General features: G+C 39.0%; 1 protein-coding gene across 7 annotated transcripts in view; it reads left to right on the top strand.

Annotated features, from left to right (window-relative positions):
- LOC137250514 (uncharacterized) overlaps window positions 1-22,171 on the top strand; it is a 95,833-nt gene that overhangs the window by 23,910 nt on the left and 49,752 nt on the right. For all 7 annotated transcript variants that reach the window (XR_010952996.1, XR_010952995.1, XR_010952993.1 and 4 more), the window contains 2 exons: window positions 13-166; window positions 251-386. Coding sequence is in view for 1 of the 7 variants with exons in the window: in XM_067783456.1 (XP_067639557.1) it covers window positions 13-166; window positions 251-386 (290 nt within the window). In the remaining 6 variants the exon portion in view is untranslated. The remainder of the gene's footprint in view (window positions 1-12; window positions 167-250; window positions 387-22,171) is intronic.

Genomic DNA, 22,171 nt, shown 5'->3' with positions numbered 1-22,171 from the left:
ATTTCCCAACAGTTGGCAAAAGAGACCCAACAAGCGGCTGTCAATTATGAGAAGGCTAAATCGATACATTGCGCTGCCAAGGAGATGGTCTATTTGGCCGAACAGGGATTGGGTGAGAAGGCTACATTAGATACTGCTTGCCAGGAAATGCTCAGCCATGCCACAAGTAAAAAATATACATACATACAAGCAAAAATAGCTTTTCGTATATATTTCATATAATAACAGCACTTTTTCTATTCTTCCCCAGCCAAAGTGAATCAATCACAGGTAGAGGTGACGGATGCGCGTAATACATTGAAAATGTGTCAACTTAAATTGGAAGTAGCCACTAATCGTGTAGGCAAATTGCAAGGGCAACTGCGGCAAGCTATACGTGCTTCGAGGTGAGTTTATGCTCTAATGAAGTTAATAATTGCACTGCACTCCAATCGATGGATCATCACGCACGCACTTAGACACACGCTCATGTTTGCAAAGATATATAAATGGACACTGTCTATTCTTAGACATCAAAGCTTTAAGTCCCTTTTTTGGGAAGCCCCTAAAAGCAGTTTTGCAGGATAAGTAGACAGGATTGTGCTGTCTTCTCTTGTTTGTCTCCAGTTCTTTGATAGTTTACCATAGCTGACATTACAGAGTTGCAATATTGATTGAATCCTTAAACTGAATCCGAAGGCGTCAACCATTATCTTTAACTGACGTCTCCAAAACTCAATCTGACTCAAATCCTGAAGTTCACATTAAACCCTAATTGTCGCGCCTAAAAAGCAAAATCTGAATCAAATGCTGAAGACTACACTAGTTACTGCACTTTTGAGAAATCACAAAAAGTTTGCGGGAAGGATAATGATCGTCAATAAGACCTGATAGCAACTTTGCTATAACTTGTTTCAGTAGCGCTTGACAACATTTTATAGTCAAAATATCGATACCATTTGCAAAAGGAAGTAGTTTTAAAGCATACGTTTTAAATTTATATTTAAGAATTCATGAGCTTAACACCGGCTTATAATAATTGAATTTCAATTATTATGTTTTCAGAGAAAAACTGAAAAGAAAGAAACATTTACTGGCATATTGCGATGGACCCATTTCGAAAACCGCCAACGTAATCATCATCAGGCAATTTTGTAGTGTTATCAACGGTTTGTTGGTAGTGTTGATGCTGGTTTCCAAATAAATGAAGTATTAAAAAAAAAATGTAAGGCGCGATAACCTCCGAAGAGATCTAAGGCCGAGCTTCTCTTCCGATTTGCGTCGTGCTCCTCTTGCTTTCCCCTACAAATTGGCCGGACGGGACCTACATGTTTTATGCCGACTCCGAACGGCATCTGCAAGGCAGATGAGTTTTCACTGACAGCTTTTCATGGCAGAAATACACCCGGAGCGCTTGCCAAACACTGCCGAGGGGCGACCCCGCTTAGAAAAATGTTCTTCTAATTCAAAAACCTTATTTGTTTTGCCCGGGGTGTGAACCCAGGGCATACGGTGTGGTAGGCGGAGCACGCTATTATGGCTGCCAACAGTAGCGTGGTTACCAAAGCGCATATGCGCTGACTCTTTGCTCGATTACAGCAGGTACTTTGTTTTGTCCTCATTCACCATCAAACCCATCTTTACCGCTTCTGTTTCCAGTTTGGAGTAAGCAGAACTAACTGTGCGGGTGTTTAGGCCGATGATATCAATGTCATCAGCATACGTCAGTAATTGCACGCTTTTATAGAATATTGTTCCAGTGCGGTTAAGTTCTGCTGCTAGTATAATTTTCTCCGGCATCAAATTAAAGAAATCGCACGATAGGGAGTCACCCTGTCTGAAAACTCGTTTAGTTTCGAACGGCTCGGCGAGGTCCTTCCCAATTCTGACTGAGCTGATGGTGTTGCTCAACGTCATTTTGCACAGCCGTATAAGTTTTGTGGGGAAACCAAATTCAGACATAGCGGCATATAGGCAGCTCCTTTTCGTGCTGTCGAAGGCGGCTTTAAAATCAACGAAGAGGTGATGTGTGTCGATTCTTTTTTCGCGGGTTTTTTCCAAGATTTTCCGCATTGTGAAAATCTTGTCGATGGTAGATTTACCAGCTCTGAAGCCGCACTGATAAGGTCCAATCAGTTGATTCACGGTGGGCTTCAATTTTTCGCACAATACACTTGACAGGACCTTATATGCGATATTAAGAAGGCTGATTCCGCGATAGTTGGTGCAGTTTGCAGTATCCCCCTTCTTGTGGACTGGCCAAAGAACACTTAGATTCCAATCGTCGGGCATGCACTCGTCCGCCCATATTTTGCGAAGAAACTGATGCATGCGCCTTACCAACTCCTCGCCGCCGTACTTGAATAGCTCCGCAGGCAATCCATCAGCGCCCACGGCCTTGTTGTTTTTCAATCTGGTTATTGCTATTCTGACTTCGTTATAATCAGGTGGGGGGACATTTATTCCATCATCATCGATTGCGGGATCGGGTTCGTCATCTATGTTTGGTAAATCGTTGTCTCCATTTAGGAGAACAGAGAAGTGTTCCCTCCATAATCGAAGTGGCATATATCGTTGTCTGAAAAAATCAGAGAGATCGGTGCATATATAGTATATATCTCATACAACCGATTGTTCAGATAAGAAACTTTTCGCAATTTCTGCCCCACTTTAACAGCTAGAAGCTTCAAATTTCACCAAATGCTTACGTATATAGCATATTTTGTTGTCTGAAAAAATCTTAGAGATCGGTGGCATATATAGTGTATACCCCATATACTGTCATTTCTGCCCCTTTTTTACGGCTAGAAGCCTCAAATTTTATCAAATACTTACGCTTACGTGATGCACTGTTGAAATAAGTGATTCGTGGTCATAGTTTTTACATGCAGCCCCAAAAAAAACGTTAAGCTTTTCATCCTCACATAAAGTACCTACCTATTTTTATACTCAGCTGATCAGAGCTCACAGAGTATATCAATTTTGTTCGCATAACGGCAATCCGTAACGGCATAAACTAATCGAGATAGATATATACTTCTAATTATCAAAATGATCTGGGCGAAAAAAGAAATTTATTTAGCCATGTCCGTCCGTAAACACGATAACTTGAGTAAATTTTGAGGTATCTTGATGAAATTTGGTATGAAGCTTCCTGGGCACTTATCTCAGATCGCTATTTAAAATGACTACTTTTTCGATATCGAAAATTTCGAAAAACCGAAAAAGTGCGATATTTCATTTCCAAAGACGGATAAAGCGATAAAACTTGGTAGGTAGGTTGACCTTATGTGGTACAACAAAATACAAAAATAAAAGAAAATTTCAAAGTGGGCGTGGCTCCGCCCTTTTTCATTTAATTTGTCTAGAATACTTTTAATGCCATAAGTCGAACAAAAATTTACCAATCCTTGTAAAATTTGGTAGGGACATAGATTCCATGACGGTAACTGTTTTCTGTGAAAGTGGGCGAAATCGGTTGAAGCCACGCCCAGTTTTCATACACAGTTGACCGTCTGTCCATCCGATCGGCCGTTAACACGATAACTTGAGCAAAAATCGATATATCTTTACGAAACTTAATTCAAGTACTTCTCTAAACTTACTTTATTTTGGCAATAAAAATGGCCGAAATCCGACTATGACCACGCCCACTTTTTCGATAGCGAAAATTTCGAAAAATGACATAATACTATACCAAATATGAAAAAAGGGATGAAATATGGTGATTGGATTGCTTTTTTAACGCAAAATATAACTTTAGAAAAAACTTTGTAAAATGGGTGTGACATCTACCATATTAAGTAGAAGAAAATGAAAAAGTTCTGCAGGGCGAAATCAAAAGCCCTTGGAATCTTGGCAGAAATACTGTTCGTGGTATTACATATATAAATAAATTAGCGGTACCCGACAGATGATGCTCTGGGTCACCCTCGTCCACATTTTGTTTGATATCTCGAAAACGCCTTCACATATACACATCACAGATACCCATATCGTACAAACACATTCTAGAGTCACCCCTGGTCCACCTTTATGGCGATATTTCGAAAAGGCGTCCACCTATAGAACTAAGGACCACTCCCTTTTAAAATATTCATTAACCCCTTTCATTTGATACCCATGTCATACAAACATATTCCAGGGTTACCCTAGGTTCATTATCCTACATGGTGATTTTCCCTTATTTTGTCTCCAAAGCTCTCAGCTGAGTATGTAATGTTCGGTTACACCCGAACTTGGCCTTCCTTACTTGTTTTATTTTATATTTATCTTAAAAATCGCTTAGGTATGTACATCTGTTCACTACGAGTATATAGTTCTTATCTTATACAGCCGATTATTTGGATATTCCGAATGGGATACGATTATTGTTCAGCCCCATTCATGAAAGGTATAAAGTCTTCGGCACAGTCCCGTCGTTACTTGTTTTATTTTATATTTTCTTAAAAATCGCTTGAATAATATGAAGTCTTCGGCACAGCCCGTCCCGTCCGTACTTGTTATACCTTTCATGAAAATGAAATGGTATATTAATTTCGTCACGAAACCGAAAATTGTAAGTCCTTAAAGGAAAATAGATAGACCCACCATTAAGTATACCGAAATAATCAGGTTGAAGAGCTGAGTTGTTTTAGCCATGTCCGTCTGTCCGTCTGTCCGTCTGTCCGTCTGTCCGTCTGTCTGTTTGTATGCAAACTAGTCCCTCAATTTTTGAGATATCTTGATAAAATTTGGTGAGCAGGTGTATTTGGGTGTCCGATTAGACATTTGTCGGAACCGACCGGATCGGACCACTATAGCATATATCCTCCATACAACCGATTTTTCAGAAAAAGAGGATTTTTGTAATATCTTACCCAATTTAACAGATTGAAGCTTCAAACTTCACCATATACTTTCGTATATTGAACATATTGTTGCCTGAAAAAATTTATGAAATCGGTAGTATATATAGTATATATCCCCCACAACCGATTGTTCAGATAAGGAACTTTTCGTAATTACTGCCCTATTTTAAGAGCTAGAGGCTTCAGATTTCAGCGAATGCTTACTTATATAGCATATATTGTTGTCTGAAAAAATCATAAAGATCGGTGGTATATATAGTATATATATGGTGGTATATATAGTATATATATATAGTATATATATATATATTTTCGCAAATTTTAGCCCCATTTTAACAGCTAGAAGCTTCAAATTTCACCGAATATTTACTTATATAGCATATATTGTTGTCTGAAAAAATCAGAGAGATCGGTTGTATATATAGTATATATCTCATACAACCGATTTTTCAGATAAGAAACTATTCGCAATTAAAAAAAAAAAAAAAAAAACTTTTCACAATTTCTACCCCATTTTAACAGCTATAAGCTTCAAATTTCACTGATTGCTTACGTATATAGCATATATTGTTGTCTGAAAAAATCATAGAGATCGGTTCTATATATAGTATATATCTCATACAACCGATTGTTCAGATAAGAAACTTTTCGCAATTTCTACCCCATTTTAACAGCTAGAAGCTTCAAATTTCACCAACTGCTTACGTGTATAGCATATATTGATGTCTGAAAAAATCATTGAGATCGGTGATATACATAGTATATATCTCATACAACCGATTGTTCAGATAAGAAACTTTGCGCAATTTCTGCCCCGTTTTAACAGTTAGAAGCTTCAAATTTCACAAAATGCTTTCGTATATAGCATATATTGTTGTCTGAAAAAATCATAGAGATCGGTGGTATATATATTATATACTTCATATAAACTCTCATATTGACCCCTTTTTTACGGCTAGAAGCTTCAAGATTCATCAAATTTCATCAAATAATTACGTTTACGTCATATATTTTTGAAATACGTGATTCGTAGCCATAGTTTTTACATGCAGACCACAAAAAACGTGAAGCTTTGCATCCTCACACAGATTACCTACCTATTTTTTATTTTATATTTATCTTAAAAATCGTTTAGATATGTTCAAATTTCACCAAATGCTTACGTGTATAGCATATATTGTTGTCTGAGAAAATCATAGATACCGGTGGTATATATAGTATATATCCCATACAACCGATTGTTCAGATAAGAAACTTTGCGCAATTTCTTCCCCATTTTAACAGTTATAAGCTTCAAATTTCACCGATTGCTTACGTATATAGTATGTATTGTTGTGTCAAAAAATCATAGAGATCGGTGATATATATAATATATATATGATGGTATATATAGTATATATATATAGTGTATATATATTTTTTTTACGATTTCGGCCCAATTTTAACAGCTAGAAGCTTCAAATTTCACAAAATGCTTACGTATATAGCATATATTGTTGTCTGAAAAAATCATAGGGATCGGTCGTATATATATTATATACTTCATATAAACTGTCATTTTCACCCCTTTTTTACGGCTAGAATCTTCAAAATTCATCAAATTTCATCAAATAGTTACGTTTTCGTCATATATTTTTGAAATACGTGATTCGTAGTCATAGTTTTTACACGCAGACCACAAAAAACCTGAAACTTTGCATCCTCACACAAAGTACCTACCCGTTTTTTATTTTATATTTATCTTAAAAATCGTTAAGGTATGTAGATCTGTTCACTATATATTTCTTATCTTATACATCCGATTATTCGGAGATTACGAACGGGATAAGATTATTGTTCAGCCCCATTCATGAAAGGTATGAAGTCTTCGGCACAGCCGAAGACAGTCCCGTTCTTACTTGTTTTAATATTATAAATGTGTAAGTTTGGATGTCCAGACGTTTTTCTCTGTGACTCAATCACGCAAGAAAGGCTAGACGGATTTGGATGAAATTTGGCACACATATAGCCAATAGTCTAGAAGGATCTACTAGCTGTATGTTTTTGAAAAGGGGGAGGGCACGCCCCCTAGGAACAGTTATAATTCAATTTTATTTTTTGGTGACTGAATCACGCCCTGAACGCCCGATGACCACTTCGAACAAATACTTTTTATTAATTTTTACACACTATACAATATTACAAACTCAATGGATCAAATAACTCGAATGCTTACAAAGTCAGCGGTGACACCCTTCCTATGGTACAAAATCTATAACTTGTTATAACTCAAAATGAATGTTCTCCTATCGAGATCTAAACAATTTTGGAAAAACGATTAGTGGTGCTCTCCTTCTCCTCCCGCCATTCTCCCTCCTTCAATTGTTTTTATTAACACGCTTTTATTAGCTTCAACTGTATTTTTGTAACTCTTCTTTCCACGCCTGCGGCCTTTTTAACACGCTTTTATTATTAGCTTCACATTAGTAATCCTGTCGTGGTCATTTCAGGACCCTTTCGGGTACATTCCTGGATGGCTTTCGGGAACCCTCCGGGATCCCGTCGGGATCATTTCGGGACCTTTTCGGAACTATTTCGGGATCATTTTGGGACTCTTCCGGGATAATTTCTGAATGATTTTGGGATCCGTAGGGAATCACTTCGGAGTAATTTCGTGACTTTTTCTGGACCATTTCAGGATCATTTGGGGAACCTTCAGGGATCATTTCTTGATGGTTTTCTGGATCCGTCCGGGATCCCGTCAGGGTCAGTTCGGGACTATTTCCGGATCACTTGGGGACCCTACAAGGATAATTTCTGGATGATTTTGGGATCCGTGAGGAATCACGTCGGAGTCATCTCGTGACCTTTTCTGAACCATTTCAGGATCATTTGGGGACCCTTCAAGGATCATTTCTTGACAGTTTTCGGTATCCGTCCGGGTTCCCGTCAGGGTCAGTTCGGGACTATTTCCGGATCATTTGGGGACCCTTCTGTGATAATTTCTGGATGATTTTGGGATCCGTCCGGAATCACGTCGGAGTCATTTCGCGACTTTTTCAGGATTATTTCGGGATCATTTACGGATAGTTTACGGGATCCATCCGGTATCCCGTCAAAGTTAGACGGGACTATTTCCGGATCATTTGGGGACCCTTCAGGAATCACTTATGGATCGTTTTCGGTATCCGTCCGAGATCCCATCGTGGGCATTTCGTAACTTTTTCTGTATTATTTGGGGATCATTTGGGGACCCTTCCGGAATAATTTCTGGATGATTTTGGGATCCGTTCGGAATCACGTCAGAGTCATTTCGTGACTTTTCTAGACCATTTCGGGATCATTTCTTGATAGTTTTCGGGATCCGTCCGGGATCACGTAGGATCATGTCTGAATCGTTTTGAGACTCTTCCGGGACCATTTCCGGATGGTTTTCGCGATCCGTCCGAGATCACCTCAGGGTCATTTCGGGACCTTTTCTGGACTTTGTCGAGATCATTTGGGGACCCTTCCGAGATCTTTTCTGGATTCGACCGGAATCCCGTCGGGGTTATTTCGGGACCTTTTAGGGACTATTTCGGGATCATTTTGGGACCCTTCCGGGATCATGAATGGTTTTCGGTATCTTTCGGGGATTCCGTCCTGGTCATTTCGTGACTTTTTCTTTACTATTTTCGGACCCTTCCGAGATCGTTTCTGGATCCGTCCGCGAGAGTGAAATTTTAAAAAATGTGACGCAAGAGTCACAGTTGGAAAGGTCGGTCGTGCGATTGGTTGCTGTAAATTGTACGAGCAAACTTGCTTTGAGTGGAATGTATGTATATAGATTTATGTATGTATTCAAATAAAACCGTTTAAAAAAGCCAGCATTCGCTAGCGTTATTTAACTTCAGGTTTGCATTTATTGGTATGTTTGGATGTGTATGTATCCATTTTCATTTCATATCAGCTTGCGCGTTAATGTTGTTAATGGTTAAAAATGCATCCCCTCAGCGGGTTAGGTGGCTAAGAGTATACCTGCGGCAGGTATGCCTGTCGTAACAGGAGACTAAAATGCCAAATTGATTTAAGGTGTTGTGCAGCGTTACCAGTGGAGAGCCCTGGCGACGCTGAGTTCCTCATGGATCTAGGGGGTGTGAGGTCGGAATGGCCTAAGAGGCTTCTTGCGGTCATACTAAAACTTTCCCGAGATGGTCGGGTTAGTACCTCAATGGTGCTTGTTACCGAAACGTGCCGGATCTGCATCCGACAAACGAACATCAAAATCAATAACACTCCCCAAAACTTTCGGGGAGTGTCTCTATCGCTACAACAACAACAAGAACAATGCATACATTCGGAACTCCTACGGGATGTCTCCTTATGTCCTCTGAATATCACCGACATAGTGAGGCAAAAGAGCTTAACATTAAAGATCATAACAAAATGCCGAACAGGCAGTTTTTGCTAAATTGTCACAAACCGGCACACCCTAGCAAACAACTGCTTGATCAAGACCCGCCTCCAAGAGGGTTAAGGGAACAACTCCATAAGCTCTATCAACAAAAGCGTTGGATCCAGACAAGAATAAGGATGCCTTAGGCAAAATCCACACAGAATCGGTAAATACATTTACCAGGACGCGCCCGATAAACCCCGTTATCAATATACACTATACTACCCTTGCAGAAGAAGAAATCACACTACCAAGGCTCAACATCGTTCTGGATACTGTAACAGGTTATGTATATATGTATGTATGTCCTGCAAGCGATGTGTCCCTATATGATAACAATAATCTTTTCAATTGTAATGTGGAGCCTACGCTTCTAACACCAATCTCCCTATGATCCGGTTGTGTTCAAACTCAGTTTCATTGCAATTCCGTTAGAGGGCTTTGATAACAATTCGTGAGTGGTCGCGCCCATTGAATGGGGCGAAGCACTTTTAACACAACAACAATAATGCAAACATCTCTTGAAAAATACTCTTTCGTTGAAAATTTTACACTTTTCGTTAAAATTCTTAAACAGAAGTTCTGTCTGTCTGTAAGTCTGTCTATGCTAATGTTTGTGAACTAAGGATCAATCTATCTATATATTAAGAAGTATGTACATTTGTCTGCATATAAACAATGGACTCCAAAACAACTTCGCTAACTTTATTCAAACTTGCAGGATAGTTTTACAGAAACCGGAGAGTGTTCCTTAAAGTTTCTTTCCTGGAAGTGGTGGACCATGAACCGATCTATTGAACAATTTCTGTTCACGGTTCGATTTGCCTGAAATTTGGTGTTTAGGTATCCCTATGCCCAGATTAGTATTTACGATACTTTTTGGCGTCATTTCGAGATGTTTTTGAGGACTCTCTCGCCGGGGTCATTTGAAGGTGACTTTTGGACTCTTTGGGACCTTTCCGGGGTCATTAGGGATCACTTAGGGGTCATTTTGGGGTTATATATGGATAGTTTCGGGGTCCCAATAGGGTCATTGGGGGATAATTTCGCATTGAATTTGGGGAGTCTTCAAGGGACATCCCAAGGTTAATTTGGGGTCACTTGGGTGTCATTCCAGGATAACTTTAGGAACTCTGTCAGAATCCTCCCGCGGTCATTTGGGTATCACTTCTGGGTCGTTATGAGGCCATTTCAGGCGCTCTCTCGGTTTTCACCCGGGTTAATTTCTGGGACTTGTCAGGATCCTCTCGGGGTCATTTTATCATTATGTTGTTTTCTGCATATTAGTTTTAGAAAATTATATACATAGCTGCCAGCCTTCGCATGGCGACTCCCATTTTAAATGATGATTAAGAATTATAATTTCTCACGCGCGTACAAAAGTTCACACACACTTTTTATACCTTCCATGAAAATGAAATGGTACATATATTAACTACGTCACGAATCTCAAAATTGTAAGTCCTTAAAAGAAAACAGATACACCCACCAATAAGTGTACCGAAATGATCAGGATGAGGAGCTGAGTTGGCTTAGCCATGTCCCCCATACAACCGATTTTTCAGAAAATATGATTTTTTCTTATCTTCCTCAATTTATCAGGTTCAAGCTTCAAACTTCACCATATGCTTTCGTATATTGGACATATTTTTGTCTGAAAAATTGTATAGATCTGTGGTGTATACAGCATATATCCCCAATACCCGATTCTTCAGATGAGAAGCTTTTCGTAATTACTGCCCCACTTTAACAGCTGGAGCCTTCAAATTTCACTGATTGCTTACGTAGAGCATTCATTGTTGTCTGAAAAAATTGTATAGATCGGTGGTATATATAGTATATGTGGTGTACCCACATCATTTAATTTTGATTTATCAATTATACTACTTTATTTGAATTGTAATAACAAAACATTTTATTTCATAACTTGCATTCTAAAACACTTAATACTGCAATAATTTCATTAGCGTTTACCTACACTTAGTTTTGACATTTTGCCATTACATTGTTCGCTAATTACTCTTTGCATTGTTTTTGTAAATTCTTCTTATTCGGTTCGGCAAATTGAATTACCGGCACGCGTGTTTAAAGCAAAAACTTTTATTTCATCTGAATTTTTTAGTACAATCTTTACTCAATAAATATTAATAACTTTAAAATATCGAGTTTTACTAAATTGGTAACCCCGCACGTTGGTGAGTTCTTTTTCCTGCAATCTTTGTACGAATATCGCATTTTTTACTTGGGTGCCTGCGACGGCCTTAATGTAGCGGAGCAACGTAAACTCACTAATTAGGTGCACTTGGAAACCGCCGGCAATTCCTCATTTGGATATTTCCCTCAACATGCCATTAAACGACAGCATGTAAGTTGGTGGCAGCGGTGGGTATAATAACAATCTTACCGAACATTTTAGCACAGTGTCACGTATGAAGATAACATCGAAGCCTACTTCTACGCCCTGGAGTTCTGGTTTCATGCATCACTCGTGTATTCTGATACCGGAAAATTCCATATCGTATTATCGAGCCTGCCACCTAACAAATTACTTAAGCTCAAACCGAGAATCGAAGCAGCGCCGGCAGTTCAGAAATTTAAGTACATAAAACAAAAGGTTACAGACCACTTTGCAGATAGCCAGCAACGTCGCCTGCAAAAGGTGCTGAAACACATGCCACTCGGTGACCGCAAATCTAGTGAGCTGTTTAGTGAAATGAGACGTGTTGCCGGAACCACTCTAAACGACAGTTTGTTGCACGACTTGTGGGTAACGCGCCTCCCACCGTATGTGCAAGCAGCTGTAATTGCTGCAAAAGTGCCACTGGACGAAAAAACTAAAATTTCCGACTCAATTGTAGAGTCCATTGGTTGGCAAAGCGGTCACGTGGATTTCTAACCTCAAAAGTGAAATTGCTGAGTTAGCTCGAAGTGTTGAAAAGCATTTGAGCTTGAAGGGTCGTCACCATCGTTCACGATCGGCTTCACGAACGAAAAAAGTGCGACTCAACAATCAACAAGCCTCTTCAGAAAACTTTTGTTGGTACCACCGAACATTTTCAGACAAAGCAACGAAGTGCCGTCAACCATGCACTTTCGATAAAAAGCCGACAAATCAATGAGGTTGCTCAGCTGCAGCGTTTTCAGGTCCCGGCAAACAACCTGAAATCGCCGGCTTCGTATTTTTGACCCATTATCCAAAATTGAATTTCTTATTGATACTGGCGCTGATGTTTCAGTGATACCGCCAAATACGAAGACAGCTAGAGTCAACACCACCGAATTGAAATTTTTTGCTGCCAATGGCTCACCTATTGAAGTATATGGTGGGGCCCTTTTAAAATTAAGTTTAAATTTAAGACGAGAGTTCGTTTGGAATTTCCTGACAGCAGACGTATCCCATGCCATTATCGGAGCAAATTTTTTGAGTAACTATGGCATATTAGTCGACTTAAAGGGTGGTTGCTTAAGAGACAGTAAAACCGAGTTAAAATCAATATGCGCAGTTTACAGAACGCTCACGTTGAGTGTTAAAACAGTTAACATGGAATCAAACTTTGCTGATGTTTTGCAAGATTTTGTGGACATAACTCGGCCATGTCCAATGGGTGCGTCTACAAATTCATCTGTAGTACACAGAATTATAACGAAAGGTCAGCCAGTCTTTTCACGCCCACCACGACTATCACCCGAAAAACTAGCAGCTGTGCGCGCTGAATTCGACTGCCTTTTGAAACTTGGAGTCTGCCGTCCGTCAAGCAGTAGTTGGGCAAGTCCACTCCATATGGTGCGAAAAGCTGATGGCACATGGAGACCTTGCGGCGATTATCGTTTGCTAAATGCACAAACGATAGCGGACCGATACCCTCTCCCGTTTCTACAGGACTTCGCAAATGTATTAACAGGTAATACAATTTTTTCGAAAATAGACCTACAAAAGGTGCCTGTACACCCTGATGATATCTGCAAAACGGCCATAACCACGCCCTTTGGCTTATACGAGTTTACAAAGAGATGACATTCAGCCTGCGGAATGCAGCCCAAACATTTCAACGCATAATAAATGAAGTATTTCGTGGCCTCAACTTTGTTTTCACGTATCTCGATGATATATGTGTTGCTTCAAAATCGTCTGTCGAATACCGCGACCATTTGAAACAGGTATTTAAACAACTGCGCGAGCATAATCTCATAATCAACGTAGCAAAATTGGAGCTTGGCGTTTCAACGCTTGAGTTTTTGGGACACTCTATTATCAAGGATGGCATACGGCCACTGAAAAGTCGCGTAGAGTATCTATTAAAATTCAAACGACCAACCGTAGCGAAAGAGTTAAAGCGATTTCTTGCAGTGTTAAACTTCTATCGGCGTTTCCTTCCACGGGCAATGGACATACAGGGTCCTCTGTTCGACATGATAGGTGCAAACAAGCGTAACGACTATAATACTAACGTGGACCGATGAAGCTTCTCGCAATTTCCAAGCATGCAAGCAGCAAATGGGGAATTGTGTAATGCTTGCTCATCCTGTCCCTAACACCGCTTTATCATTATGGGTCGACACTTCAAATTTCGCTGCAGGAGCTGTATTAAATCAGGTAGTGGGCGGCCACATACAATCGCTCGGATTTTTCTCTAGAAAATTTTCAAAAGCCGAGTTCCGGTATAGCACGTATACCTAATCGCGAGCTTACAGCGTTGTATTTGTCCCTTCGTCATTTTCGGTACATGGTGGAAGGCAGAGAGTGCCACGTTTATACCGATCACAAACCGTTAGTGTACGCATTTCATCAGCGCCCCGAGAAGGCATCTGATCATCAAGTTAGGCAGCTTGATTTCATCTCACAAATAGCTACTGACATTCGTCACATTAAGGGAGAAAACAACGCAGTTGCCGATTTGATGTTGCGCATAGATTTAATCGACTACAAGCCTATTGACTATAACCAATTATCTACGGACCAGGAAACAGACAATAAACTTCTTTCAATGCTGTAAGGTGCAAAATCTCACTCACTCAAGCTAAAGCAGTTAGTATCCCGTTTAGTTCAAAAAAAAATATATTGCGATTTTTCGACCGACATGGCGAGACCATTCATTACGAAGAAATTCAGGTTAAATGTCTTGCGTTCGATTCATGGATTATCACATCCAGGCACAGTAGAGAGTTCGAACGCAATTGTATCCACTGCCAACGGTCAAAGACTGTTCGCCACAACAGAGCAAAACTACAGCAAGTAAAAATGCCAGAGCAGCGTTTTTCTCATCTTCATATTGACATCGTCGGACCATTCCCGTTATGTGATGGCAACCGATATTGCCTTACAGTGATCGATAGATTTACGAGATGGCCTGACGCCATTCCCATCCCAGACATCACAGCACCAACAGTAGCGAAGGCATTGCTAAGCGAATGGATTTCCCGCCTTGGTGTACCTAAAAATATTACGTCGGATTTGGGCAGGCAGTTCGAATGCGCTCTTTTTCAAGAACTCCTGAAACGCTTAGGAGTGAATCATCTTCGCACAACGACTTAACTTCCTCAAGCAAATGGTATGGCAAAGAGATGGCACCGTACATTTAAAGCGGCCATACTATGCCACAAGCACGAGCATTGGACGGCATATCTGACCTTAATTTTATTAGGACTGCGGTCAACGTTTGAAAACGACTTAATGGCTTGCCCCGCTGAGCTAGTTCACGGAACCACACTGCGGGTACCTTCAGAGTTCTGGATATAGAGCAAACCAGTAAGCAGCGAACACGAGATGCTTGCTACACTTCGACGGGTAATGCACTACCTAAAACCTGTAGACGCAGCGTGGCATTCAACAACAAAAGCGTTTGTACATCGGTCGCTGGAAACATGCGAGGAAGTCTTATTCGACCATCGCTCTCGCCACCGTACAAAGGCCCCTATAAAGTTCTACGCTGGTCTTCAAAGTATTACACTGTGGAAATAAACGGAAAACACGTCAAGATCACGATCGATAGGCTGAAACTCGCTGTCGTCGCACCTGGGCCAGGCATCTAAGAGGGGAGTAATGTGGTGTACCCACATCATTTAATTTTGATTTATCAATTATACTACTTTATTTGAATTGTAATAAAAAAGCATTTTGTATCATAACTTGCATTCTACAACACTTAATACTGCAATAATTTCATCAGCGTTTACCTACACTTAGTTTTGACATTTTGCAATTACATTGTTCGCTAATTACTTTTTGCATTGTTATACTCAGTTGAGCAGAGCTCACAGCAGTATATTAACTTTGATTGCATAACGGTTGGTTGTACATGTATAAAGGAATCGAGATAGATATAGACTTCCATATATCAAAATCATCAGTATCGAAAAAAAATTCGATTGAGCCATGTCCGTTCGTCCGTCCGTCCGTCTGTCCGTTAACACGATAACTTGAGTAAATTTTGAGGTATCTTGATGAAATTTGGTACGTAGGTTCCCGGGCACTCATCTCAGATCGCTATTTAAAATGAACGATATCGGACAATAACCACGCCCACTTTTTCGATATCGAAAATTTCGAAAAATCGAAAAAGTGCGATAATTCATTACCAAATACGCATTAAGCGATGAAACTTGGTAGGTGAGTTGAGCTTATGACGCAGAATAGAAAACTGGTAAAATTTTGGAGAATGGGTGTGGCACCGCCTACTTTTAAATGAAGGTAATTTAGAAGTTTTGCAAGCTGTAATTTGGCAGTCGTTGAAGATATCATGATGAAATTTGGCAGGAACGTTACTCTTATTACTTTATGTCTGTTTAATAAAAATAAGAAAAATCGGAGAACGACCACGCCCACTTTTTAAAAAAAAAAAATTTTTAATTCAAATTTTAAAAGAAAAGTTAATATCTTTACAGCATATAAGTAAATTATGCCAACATTCAACTCCAGTAATGATATGGTGCAACAAAATACAAAAATAAAAGAAAATTTCAAAATGGGCGTGGCTCCCTCCTTTTTCATTTAATTTGTCTAGGATGCTTGTAATGCCATAAGTCGATCAAAAATTAACCAATCCTTGTGAAATTTGGTAGAGGCTTAGCTTCTAGGACGATAACTGTTTTCTGTGAAAAAGGGCGAAATCGGTTGAACCCACTCCCAGTTTTTATACACAGTCGACCGTCTGTCCTTCCGCTCGGCCGTTAACACGATAACTTGAGCAAAAATCTATATATCTTTACTAAACTCAGTTCGCGTACTTACCTGAACTCACTTTGTATTGGTATAAAAAATGGCCGAAATCCGACTATGACCACGCCCACTTTTTCGATATCGAAAATTACGAAAAATGAAAAAAATGCCATAATTATATAGAAAATACGAAAAAATTGATGAAACATGGTAATTGTATTGGTCTATTGACGCAAAATATAACTTTAGAAAAAAACCTGGTAAAATGGGTGTGACACCTGCCATATTAAGTAGAAGAAAATGAAAAAGTTTTGCAGGGCGAAATCAAAAGCCCTTGGAATCTTGGAAGGAATAATGTACGTGGTATTACATATATAAATAAACTAGCGGTACCCGACAGATGATGTTCTGGATCACCCTGGTCCACATTTTGGTAGATATCTCGAAAACGCCTTCACATATACAACTAAGGGCCACTCCCTTTTAAAACCCTCATTAATACCTTTAATTTGATACCCGTATCGTACAAACACATTCTAGAGTCACCCCTGGTCCACGTTTATGGCGATATCTCGAACAGGCGTTCACATATAGAACTAAGGCCCACTCCTTTTTAAAATACTCATTAACACCTTTCATTTGATACCCATATCGTACAAACAAATTCTAGAGTCACCCCTGGTCCACCTTTATGTCGATATCTCGAAAAGGCGTCCACCTATAGAACTAAGGCCCACGCCTTTTTAAAATACACATTAACACTTTTCATTTGATACCCATATCGTACAAAAAATTCTAGTCACCCCTGGTCCACCTTTATGGCGATATCTCGAAAAGGCATCCACCTATAGAACTAAGGCCCACTCCCTTTTAAAATACTCATTAACACCTTTCATTTCAATTTCAATTTCAATTTCAATTTATTTAAAAACGTGGTTGTGACTGTAAGACAGAGTCTTTTATAGCACATCAACGATTATACTTTGCAAAATAATTAACAATTAAGCCTAAATTCTTATAAGAGAAATACTAACAATAATTATAAACTTAACGAATAGAAAGTTTTGTTGGTAAAAGAAAGAAAGATGGAAATACAAGGAAGACTATAAAGTTTACCACAATCACATTAAGCTCCCTGAACTGAAGTAGTCATGAATCACCCTTCTGTAGTTGTTCCTACACAACACACCCTTAAGGAAATTTGGGATAGAATTCCAGAGCCTTACAGCATGTATAAAGAATAGCCTCGAAGAGCACAAATAGAAATATCTGGGAATGATCAATTTGCGATGTCTACCAGACTTTGAAAATTTAAGTTTCTCAAAAAGATACTTTGGTGTTTGAAATTCAATGAGTTTGTACATGTATATACAATTTCGCGCTGCTATGTACTCAAAAATACTGCATCCGATAACTTTGCGCTTCCATGGAGATATATGATCATATTTTTGTAGGCCGTAAACATACCGTGTGACGTTGTTAAAAGTAACATCAATTTTATGGGACGAAGCAGAGTCAAGTTGACTGTAAACGAGCTCTGAGTACGTTATTTGTGGAAGGATCAGCTGCATAGCTAGTTTTTTCCTAGTCTCTAGGGGAGTGAACGAAGCAGACATTCTCAATCTACGTAAAACAGAATAAACATTACTCACAACTTTATTTACATGGTCGACACAGTATAATTTTGAGTTAATCACAAAGCCCAGATTTTTTATTTTGCTAGTAAATGAAAGCACGTTTTCACCAACGAACAGTTTTGGAATATCTTCAGTATGCACAACACTATTGCTTATAGGCAGAACATATGACTTTTTGGCATTCAAGCACAGACCGTTTTCACAAGCCCATTTCGCAATAGCAGACAAGTCGCAATTTATTTTGTAACACAAATCATCAACAAGACCAACACGACTAGATAAATACAATTGAATGTCATCAGCATAAGCATGTGCATTAACATACTGACACCTAGCGAACACATCATTGATAAAAAGAGTAAACAGAAGAGGACCAAGGACAGAGCCTTGCGGTACACCAGAAGAGACAATACATGATCTAGATGCAGTGCCTTTGCATACAACTTTCTGAGTCCTTTCGGCAAGGTAGCTGGCCATAAGGCTAACTGATGTAACTGAAAACCCAGAAAAACATTTGAGCTTTTCACAAAGAAGTCTATGACTAACTAAATCAAATGCCTTTGAAAAATCCAGGAGGCAAAGAAGAGTTAGGTCACCTTTATCAAAATTAATTCTTATGTCGTCCAGTATTTTAAACATAGCTGTAGAACAACTGTGCTTAGGACGAAAACCAGATTGCAGTGGATTGAGCAGATTATGTTCTTGAACGTATAATGAAATTTGAGCTGCCATCAAGGACTCACACACTTTAGCGAAGGCTGGAATAACGCTGATTGGCCTGTAATCAGAAGGTGTTATGGCTGCATTTTTTTTGGCGACAGGAACAATCACAGCCTTTTTCCATTCCACTGGGAAACACGAAGTTGTAAAGCAATGATTGATTATGTGTGTAAGGGTTCCTAGCACGAAAGGCAGTACAATCTTCACAAACTTCAAGGATATTCCGTCCTCTCCTATGGCATCGGACTTGATTCTCATAAGGGATTCAAGAACATCTTTTTCACTTACTGCGCTAAATTGAAATTCTCTCTCCGGTGAAAATGTGTGTTCTAGGTACTCAGCTCTGTTCTGGACAATACCCGAACTACTAAAATAATCGTTAAGAGTATTAGGATTAATCTGACACTCAATCGTCTGTTTACCATGGATGTTGAGATTCTTTAAGTTTCGCCATAAATCTTTAGATGCTAGTGCCGGATTTAACTTTCGGTGACAGTATATTTGCTTTGCTTGCCTAGTGATGTAAGTGGCCTGGTTGCGAGCGATTTTATACTGCGACCAAGCAGTTTCAGTGTTGGTCTTTTTCCACTTTGTGTACAGCTTATTGCGTAGTTTAATAGCAGATCTGATTTTTTTATTGTACCAAGGACAAGAATTTTTTATAAACCGGACTTCACGTAACGGTACGTGGACATCAAATAGATTGCGGAGGGTGTTATTTAAAAAATCAAGCTTCTCATCCACGGTAGCAAGAAACCAACATGAGGCCCAATCGACATATGATAGATCAACAAACATCCACATTTAGAGAATTGAAATCACGATAAACAGAAGTAACGGTGTCAGCTGAACAATTAAACGTAACATCTAGTGTGCAAAAAATAAGATCATGATCGGAGATGAAGCTAATTTGTTGAAATTTTAAAATGTGGTCAGGGCTTGCCGTTATAATGATGTCCAGCAGGCTCGGAGTTGAGTTATGTGAATATCTTGTTGGTACAATATTGTTAACAACGGTAAGACCAGCGCCCGCGACATGGTCAAGTAGTTTCATAGTGTAAGCACCATTACACAAAATATTCACGTTAAAGTCCCCACAAATTACAAAACGCTCAAAATCAATTAAAAACTGGGATAACTCCTCAAAATATGAATCTAACAAATTACACCTATGGGGGTTGTACACGCAAGATACCAAAACTTTTTTCACGTTGTCCGATATTTCGGCAATGATAAACTCCGTGTCACTATTTTTTGATTCTGCCAAGACACTAATTTTCAAGTAGGACTTACAGTAGATAGCAACTCCTTCCCCCCCTCTTTCCTTTTCTGTCAACGCGTGTCAGACTATAGTTAGGGATGCTGTAACAAACGTCAGGAATATCACTAGTGAACCAGGTTTCCGTGACACAAATAAGATCGACATTACAATCAGAAAATACATCCCTAACATAGTCCAGCTTATCATTATTTAAACTGCGGGCGTTGAAGTGTACTACATTAAGTCCATCAGATTGCTTACACAAGATATTCATTAATGCCTTGTTGCTATCACTAATGCTGAAGGCAGATTTCCTACAGGGGTCTAAGTCCATTAGATGGTGAAGGAACGGCCACAAAAAGTATGATATACATAAAAACCGCAGCAGTGAAGCAAATATATGTGACTGCAACAAATAAAAAGCACAAAGAGAAAAAGAGAAGACAAAAAAAAAAAATAAATGAGCATGACTGAAATTAAAGCTAGAAACAAAATAAGAACGAGAAAATAGACGAGTTAAAAGAATTGAGCATAAAGAGAAAAGTTCACAGCATAGATTTGATACCCATATCGTATAAACAAATTCTAGGTCACCCCTGGTCCACCTTTATGTCGATATCTCGAAAAGGCATCCACCTATAGAACTAAGGCCCACGCCCTTTTAAAATACTCATTAACACCTTTCATTTGATACCCATATCGTACAAACAAATTCTAGAGTCAACCCAGGTCCACTTTTATAACGGTCTTCCGAAAAGGCGTCCACCTATAGAACTAAGGCCCACTCCCTTTTAAAATACTCATTAACACCTTTCATTTGATACCCATATAGTACAAACAAATTCTAGAGTCACCCCTGGTCCGCCTTTATGTCGATATCTCGAAAAGGCATCCACCTATAGAACTAAGGCCCACGCCCTTTTAAAATACTCATTAACACCTTTCATTTGATACCCATATCGTACAAACAAATTCTCGAGTCAGGCCTGGTCCACCTTTATGGCGATATCCCTAGATGGCGTCCATCTATAGATCTATGGCCCACTTCCTCTTAAAATACTCTTTAATACCTTCCATTTGATACAAATGTCATACAAACACATTCCAGGGTTACCCCAGGTTCCTTTTACAACATGGTGATTTCCCTTACTTTGTCTCCACAGCTCTCAACTGAGTATGTAATGTTCGGTTACGCCCTAACTTAGCCTTCCTTACTTGTTTTTGTAAATTTTTATACTCAGCTGAGCAGAGCATAACAATAATCCGTAACGGCATAAATTAATCGAGATAGATATAGACTTCTATATATTAAATGATCTGGGTGAAAAATGAAATTCATTTAGCCATGTCCGTCCGTCCGTCTGTAAACACGATAACTTGAGTAAATTTTGAGGTATTTTGATGAAATTTGGTATGTAGGTTTCTGGGCGCTCATCTCAGATCGCTATTTAAAATGAACGAAATCGGACTACAACCGCGCCCACTTTTTCGATATCGAAAATTTCGGTAAACCGAAAAAGTGCTATAATTCATTACCAAATACGGATATAGCGATGAAACTTGGTAGGTGCGTTGACCTTATGACGCAAAATAGAAAATTAGAAAAATTTTGGACAATTGGCGTGACACCGCCCACTTTTAAAAGAAGGTAATTTAAAAGTTTTGCAAGCTGTAATTTGGCAGTCGTTGAAGATATCATGATGAGATTTGGTAGGCACGTTACTCCTATTACTATATGTGTGATAAATAAAAAAATTATAAAAATTTTTTTGTCAAATTTTAACAAAAAATTTAATATCTTTACAGTATAAAAGTAAATTATGTCAACATTCGACTCCAGTAATGATATGGTGTAACAAAATACAAAGATAAAAGAAAATTTCAAAATGGGCGTAACTCCGCCCTTTTTCATTTAATTCGTCTAGAATACTTTTAATGCCATAAGTCGAACAAAAATTTACCAATCCTTGTGAAATTTGGTAGGGACATAGATTCTATGACGATAACTGTTTTCTGTGAAAATGGGCGAAATCGGTTTAAAGCCACGCCCAGTTTTTTTACACAGTCCGCTCGGCCGTTAACACGATAACTTGCGCAAAAAACGATATATCTTAACTAAACTTAGTTCACGTACTTATCTGAAGTCACTTTATC

Source organism: Eurosta solidaginis, chromosome 4 (assembly GCF_040869045.1).
Source record: "Eurosta solidaginis isolate ZX-2024a chromosome 4, ASM4086904v1, whole genome shotgun sequence".
Lineage (NCBI taxonomy): Eukaryota > Metazoa > Arthropoda > Insecta > Diptera > Tephritidae > Eurosta > Eurosta solidaginis.
Note: the sequence above shows the minus strand (reverse complement) of the source record. Positions and strands in the feature narration are given on the sequence as shown.